General features: G+C 31.8%; 1 protein-coding gene across 1 annotated transcript; it reads left to right on the forward strand.

Annotated features, from left to right (window-relative positions):
* Positions 1 to 3,130: 3,130 nt before the first annotated feature.
* On the forward strand, positions 3,131 to 4,711 carry LOC127128649 (malonyl-CoA:anthocyanidin 5-O-glucoside-6''-O-malonyltransferase). Its single transcript, XM_051058017.1, has one exon. The coding sequence runs from the start codon at positions 3,185 to 3,187 to the stop codon at positions 4,610 to 4,612; it is 1,428 nt and encodes a 475-aa protein (XP_050913974.1). The 5' UTR covers positions 3,131 to 3,184; the 3' UTR covers positions 4,613 to 4,711.
* The last annotated feature ends 2,967 nt before the right edge of the window (positions 4,712 to 7,678 follow it).

The raw sequence follows: 7,678 nt of genomic DNA on the forward strand, positions 1-7,678 counted from the left end.
TACATACATATGGTACTCCGATCAATCTATAATTTACTTAGTTGAACAATTTATTTACACATTTCAATGAGTAGTCTAATGTTTATTATGTTTCTATTTAAGGTATATGTATGTAACATTGATGCGGGGAACTGAATTGTGTAACCGTTTCAATTTTATTGCTCCTTCCCGTATCAACGCAACGTTAATAACGAAAAATCCAACATCCGTAAAGAATGATCTAGTCGATAGATTCATGGCGGCCGGCGATAATACTACACCCAGTTTGTATTTTTTACCGTTTAATTCTGGCAACGGGTTAGATTTTCTTTCTAATAATTTCATTCTAATCTATGTATATCTTTTACGTAGAAAATTTTCATTCATCTAAATTTTTGTTTTATTTTACAGTGGTCACTGGGTGTTGGTTGCTATGGATCTTTCGAGACTAATAGTGTATTATCTCGATTCGTTATCGGGTGATTGGAGTAAATATCCGAGTATGAAGAAGACGGTTGACACGTAAGTGAAATTCCCCTAAATATTCGTGTGTATTTGTATATTTAATTATGTCTGTCAGATTGATCTCAATATACGTTTTTATTTTGTTAGGGCAATAATAAAATTTAGATCGAAAAAGAATTATCGTAATAGGAAGGACATTACCTGGGTCAGAGTTCAGGTATATATTAAGTATCTTATTTTTGCTTATAATAGTGTTTGTTTTTTTGCTTATAATAGTGTTTGTAAGAAATTAACTATATATATATTGTTTGTTTTTCTGTGTAGTGTCCTCAGCAAAATAATTCGGTCGATTGCGGATTTTTTGTATTGAGATTTATGAGAGATATCATTGCGTTGAATCGTATAGACATCCCAAAAATGGTATGGAATAATAACTTAGGGTTTATTTTAATATTATCGGATATTTCATCTAATTTGTTACTAAATCATGAATATGTTTTATTCTCTTAATTGTAGTACTTTGAGGAATACAAATCTTACTCAAGAGCTCATTTGGATGAAATGAAGGATGAATTGTGTCAATTCATTGTTGATCAAAGAATCATATAGCTAGGTTGTATATTGTTGTACATATATGTATGGAATGTTGTTGTTGTATATATGTTGTATATTGTTGTTGTACTTTTACTAAATCATGAATATGTTGTTGTATATTGTTGATCAAAGAATCATATATTAATGTTGTATATATGGAGGATTAATGTTGTATATAAATGGATTCATGTTGTATATATCAATGGATTAATGGTGTATAACATTGGATTAAAGGATGAAATCAATATGAATTTTACACTTTTGCAGCATGCGAACAGGTTACCAATTAAATATCCACTGTTTTCAAACAAATTTTTTTAAAATAACTAACACTTTAGAGGGCGCTTTGTCCAGAAAGCGCCCTCTAAACACTTTACATTGACAACTTTAGAGGGCGCTTTTTCCTGAAAGCGCCCTCTAAACACTTTACATTGACAACTTTAGAGGGCGCTTTTTCCTGAAAGCGCCCTCTAAACACTTTACATTGACAACTTTAGAGGGCGCTTTTTCCAGAAAGCGCCCTCTAAGGTGTCCCTTTATGGACCACTCCAGAGGGCGCTTTTTTCTGAAAGCGCACTATAATGTGGCCACTTTAGACAGTGCTTTCTCCAGGAAAACAAAGCGTTGTCTTTACCTATGCCAGCGCCACTTTAGAGGGCGCTTAAAAGCGCTGTTATAGGCCAAAATAAGCGCCCTCTTTTCCCTTATTTGGCGTAGTGGAACAATGGTGGTTTCTACGGGTGTCGTCGGAGATGAAGAAAGTATGAGCCCAATTGATGTTGTTGCTCTGCGTGAGGTGAATACTTTTGTCTCCGGCACGGTGGTGCTGTCGTGAGACTGTTGAATGGTGGTTGATGGTGGCCGGTTGAGAGAGACGGAAACGGAGGTGATGATGGTGACGCGTGATTCAAAGAGTTGTTTGACGTATGAAGAAGGAAAGAAGTGAGGTTAACGGTTGTAGTGTTCTGCACGAAGAAAGAAGGTTTTTTCATTTTTTTCTTTATTCTCTTTTGATTTTTTTTGGAAATGAGAGAGAACTGATTGAGTAGCGGTTGATGAATTTTTGCATTGGCCAAAAGTTTAGAATTTTACATTCTCACATTAGGGTTTCTATTTTAATTAATCCCCACACTATCCTTGGTTCTTAATAATCCATGCCTAACATAGTTTAATAAAACCGACAGGCGTAGATCAAATCTTACAGTTAAAAATACTCGGATGAAAGGTTTAAACTAATATAAATGTGAAGGCGGGTAGATGCAAAAATATTAATTGAGCATGTCAAACTAATCTACGTGTAATATAGTTCAGTAAAATAGAGAGTTGTAGATCCAAACCTGAAAACATTATTTTATGATTTTACGCGCAATTGAGAAATTGGTTCAAACGGTCTTTCTGCAAATTGAAATTTTATTCTAGACAAAACAAAATAAAATTGATTATCTAAAAACTTATAATGTCCGTACAAAATTAAAGTATTAAAAAATATAGATAATTTTAATGATGATGACAAGGATGAGGATGATTTAAAATCCGTCAACAAATATGATATTTCGCTATTGAAACAGTAGAAAAGAAAGTGTTGATTGGAGAACTAGAAGCATTTGACAAAGTTCTAACTATTAAAGTGCAAGAGATAAATAATGAGTTACATAAAGCTCGAAAATCATTGATTAGTATTACTTATTTTTCAAATATAATTATTTTCTAAATAAATTTGAAAAAATTATCTATTCAATGAAGGGTTGATTTATTCTATATTGTTAACATTTATTCCATGATGACATTATTAATATTTTAACCAAACTCCAAACTCTAAACTAGTTGGATATAGTAAATCCAATGAAATGCCTATGAATGTCTTCTTCCATAAATAAGCAAACAAAAACAAAAGCCAAAGCCGTTTATATCTTTGCTTTTGCCACCCAACATATTACACAATACTCATTATTTTAATTAGAGTTTTTCACAACATTTACAAAATTTTCCAATTAGTTTTCTTTGCCGTCTTAAAGACAAATAAGTAGCAAAACTCCATTTTTTCCCTACACGTCTCTCTATGATATTTTTTCTATATAATAAAGTTTTCTTCTGATTTTTCATAGCTAAAACTTTTATTCAAACAACACTTCACTCTCTCATTCAAATGGCTTCCAACAACATTAAAATTCACAAACATTTCAAAGTTGTTCCAACATCATCAACTCAAATAACAACGCCTCTCACTTACTTTGATATATTTTGGCTAAGGTTTCATCCAGTAGAACGTGTTTTCTTTTACACCCTCCCAATTTCACAATCACACCCCTCTTTCTTCTTCCAAAAGCTTGTTCCAAAGTTCAAATCTTCACTGTCTTTAACCCTACAACACTTTCTCCCTTTAGCTGGTAAGATCGTTTGGCCTTCGGATTCTTCAATACCATTCATCCAATTCAATCCCAATGATAAGGATGATGGAGTTTCATTGCTCATTGCAGAATCTGATTTGGATTTCAACCATGTCATTGAAAACTCACCACAAGAAGCTTCCTTGTCTCGTTCTCTTATACCCTATTTAGAATCTACTGATTGTTTCGCTTCTGTTATCTCCATTCAGATCACCCTTTTTCCAAAAAGTGGTTTTTCCATTGGTATCAGCACACACCATGCAGTTCTTGATGGAAAATCTTCAACAACGTTCATCAAAGCTTGGGCTTATCTATGCAACAAAATGATTAAAACCGAAGAAGAATCACCAACTTTGTTACAAGAGTTAGAGCCTTTCTTCAACAGAGATATCATCAAAGACACAAATGAACTCGAAGTTACACTAACAAATAATTGGATGGAGATGATGACCAAGTTGTTTCCAAATGATAAAGGAAATGAAAGATGCTTGAAGATTCTACCTTTTGAACCAAAACTCAAAGACTGTGTTCGTGCTACGTTCAAGCTCACGCGTGAAGATTTGAACAAGTTGAACAAAAGGGTGTTATCTACCTGGGAAATATTCAATAAAAATGAATCAAAGCCAACGAATTTATCATCGTTTGTTCTCACATGTGCTTATTCGCTTGTTTGTATTGCAAAAGCTTTTCAACGAGTTGAAAAGGAGAAACAGAAGTTTTCTTTTGCTTTCACTATAGATTGCAGATCAAGATTAGAACCACCAATACCAAATAACTATTTCGGAAACTGCGTATTAGGGCACTTCATTGATACACAACCATTGGATTTCGTAAAAGAAGATAGTTTGAATTTAGTTTCAAAAAGTATTTATGATATAGTAAAGATGATAAAAGAAAAGGGTGTTTTTGAAGGAGTTAATGATGTGTTTGCTAAATATACTTGTTTGGCAAGTGAAGGAGTTGAAATTTTTGGAGTGGCAGGGTCTAATAGATTTGGTGTTTATGAGACTGATTTTGGTTGGGGAAGGCCGGAAAAGGTGGAGATAGTATCGATCGATAGAGGTTTAACGATTGGTTTAGCAGATAGCAAAGATGGCAATGGTGGCATTGAAGTTGGGCTTGTTCTTAATGAAGATGTAATGGATCACTTTAGAAATTTGTTTCTTGAAGGACTAAGCATTGATTGATTCCTAAAGAACTTTCAGTTTGCACTTTGAATAAATGAGATGTTATAAATAAATACTGGTTTTATAGTAATATATACATCATGATTTTATGTTGATTCATCTAGAATTAAATTAATTTAGAGCATACTATATTGTTTTTACTCTTTTTGTTTTGTGTTTTTGCATGGAATCTTAATAGGATATATGTTCTATCACTCAACAGAAAGAAAGAGACAGCGAGCAAATAACATGCAGCCTGTGACAAATAGTTTGGTGTGTTGGAAATGAGACAATGACTTGTCTTTTTGGTGGATATTAGAAAGATAATAACGTCTCTTCAAGACAATGGAATTGGTATTTTAAAGACATGACTTATTAGTTTGATAGATTAGTGATGGTTTATGCTTTTGTTCTAAAATTACTTTAAAATATTACTATTAGAAGAGATGAAGTAAGGACTTGTAAAATGAATAGATTGATAAATATTAATGGTACATATTACCTCGGTTGGGAAAAGATGTTGACCTTTGTTGGGTGTTTGAGGTTATTTAAGGTGTCATAAAAAGTGCGCTATTTTTCTCTTTGGACCGACCACTGAAATGAAAAATTTGAAAAAACGCTACTTTTCTCCTTGGTTGGACATGACAACTTAAGTGAAAAGTAGCATTTGTCAAGAGTTCAATTCTCAACAATTGCATTTTTGTATATTCAAAATGATGTGCTTGGAGCACTTTTTCGATGCCCAACTTTTCTCCTTAGTTGGGACTTTTGACCGAGGGGAAAGGTGTGACGGGATCATATTTTCCCTCGGTTAATTGGTCAATTTGGGAGGAAATCCATTGTATTTTAAAAATATATATCTTTTAAAATTTTATATCTTTTTCAATATAACTTGTATTTTTATGAAATATAATCTAAATTGCAGATTTTATACCACATGTTTAATCAAACATAAATGACACTTTTATTTTGAAGAAAACTATATACAATGTACCAAAATGGCACACAACTTGTATTAAAACTATAAATTTTTTACATCATATCAAAGTGACACATATTATGTACAAAAATTATACATTATTTACATCAAAATCAAAATGATACACATATTATATCAAATGGTTTAAAAATAAAGAACCAATCAACACACAAAATTAGCGTACACTCGACTCATAAACCTCAAAGAAGTAAGATTTCCAATGTGAACAAACATTTTTTATGTCTTCTTTTGTCAATAGTGTCTGCTCATTAAACTCCTATAAGTTGAACGAAATATAAAAATATTTAGAAATAATAAAAACTATTATGCGATAAAAATCATTAATATCTAATTAATATCTAATTATATATATATATATATATATATATATATATATATATATATATATATATATATATATATATATATATATATATATATATATATAAATCATTAATAAAAACTATCATGAATTAACAATGCATACATAAACAAAGTTTAACATGTATATTATCACATAATATACATACTTTTATGCTTCAGGTTGTATCCGGGGCTACAAATAAATTTTATATAGTGAGTAATAATACACATAAAAAACATGTGCTATTATAGATACATGAATATCACAAATTATACACTTATTTTAGGGGTATAAAATTTGCCCTAGTTTGTGAGAGGTAAGTCACTTATAGAGAATGAACTCTGAAAACTTTGATAATTCTTCTAGCAAGTGCTAATTTATTGCATCTTCATTGTGACTATTTTTATACTAATTTAGTGTTTGAGTGTATTTCCGAAGGAAAAAAGGTAAGAAAATTAAGGGGAAAGTGTAAGACCCCAATTTTAACCCTTAGATACCTCATGTTATCTCATCATTTGCATTGACTTTGGGATCACAAATTTGCATCCTCCTTACCCCTCAATCATTGGGTATGCATTGGGAGAGATCACCAATCACATTTGATTGTATCATACTTTATTTTTCTTAGTTTACTAACCAAAATGCCAAAAATATGTCTATTTATAGCTTTGTTTCTTTTGTAGGTAGTGTGTGCATTCACCAATGCCTCATCAAGCTCATATATAGGGTTTAAGACCCTCAACACAAGAAGATCAATCAAGGGACGGTTTACAATGGTTATAGACATCATATATGGATCCCCCATGTTCTTTATTGATCATTTTGATCAAGAAATCATCAAGAGTTTGAAGCTTGTTTCCTTGGAAGCCCTAATTCATCTAGGTATCTTATGTGACTTCCTCAGCAAGTTTCTTCAACATTTGATCAAATATATAAAGGGATACTTAATTATACATCATATTATACCTATATGATACCCCATGAGTCCAAAATATCAATATAACTTCAAGCTTGTAAGTTGGTTCATGGTGGTTGACCAGAGAAAGTCAACTGGTCAAAACTGGGGTTCACTAGACCCAATCTCCTACAATTTTTGTCATATGAAAATGATTCCAAGAGAAATCTTACTTCTTATGACATTAAAAACAACTTACATGTTGAGCTCAAGAGCTAGCTTTGCTTAGAAAGTCATTTTTTATGGTGAAAGATTAAAGGTTATTTTGTCTATGCCCTAGTTAGAAGGTCAACTTCCAAGGACCATAACTTGCTCAAATTTTATGATATGAAAGCCATACAAGTTTCATGATCAATTTCAAGATATTATCTCCAAATTTTTTATTTGAGAAAATTCAAATTCAACTTGAAAGGGCATGTTCCAAGAGGAAACATTATAGGTCATTTGGGATCATTACAATTGAACAAACAATTTTCCTCAACTTCTAAAATGCATACCTCTTTCATGCCAAATCCAAATGAGGTTAAATTTGTGAATAAATTGAAGAGGCTTGAAATATCTACAACTTTTATGAAGGAAATGTTTCCATTTGAAGCTCATAGAAAAAGTTATTCAAGATGGAAGAAGTGAACATTTGACTTGGTACTTAGAAAAATTTCAATCATGTTTGATTTTCCAAACTTCCACCTCAAAATTCATCATGATCCAAGCTTCAAATGGAAAAGTGTTCAACATGAAAGTTGTTCCTTTTGGTCTCACCTTTCCAAAAAGTCCAAGATCAGCTCATTT

The sequence above is a fragment of the Lathyrus oleraceus genome, chromosome 3 (assembly GCF_024323335.1).
Source record: "Lathyrus oleraceus cultivar Zhongwan6 chromosome 3, CAAS_Psat_ZW6_1.0, whole genome shotgun sequence".
NCBI lineage: Eukaryota > Viridiplantae > Streptophyta > Magnoliopsida > Fabales > Fabaceae > Lathyrus > Lathyrus oleraceus.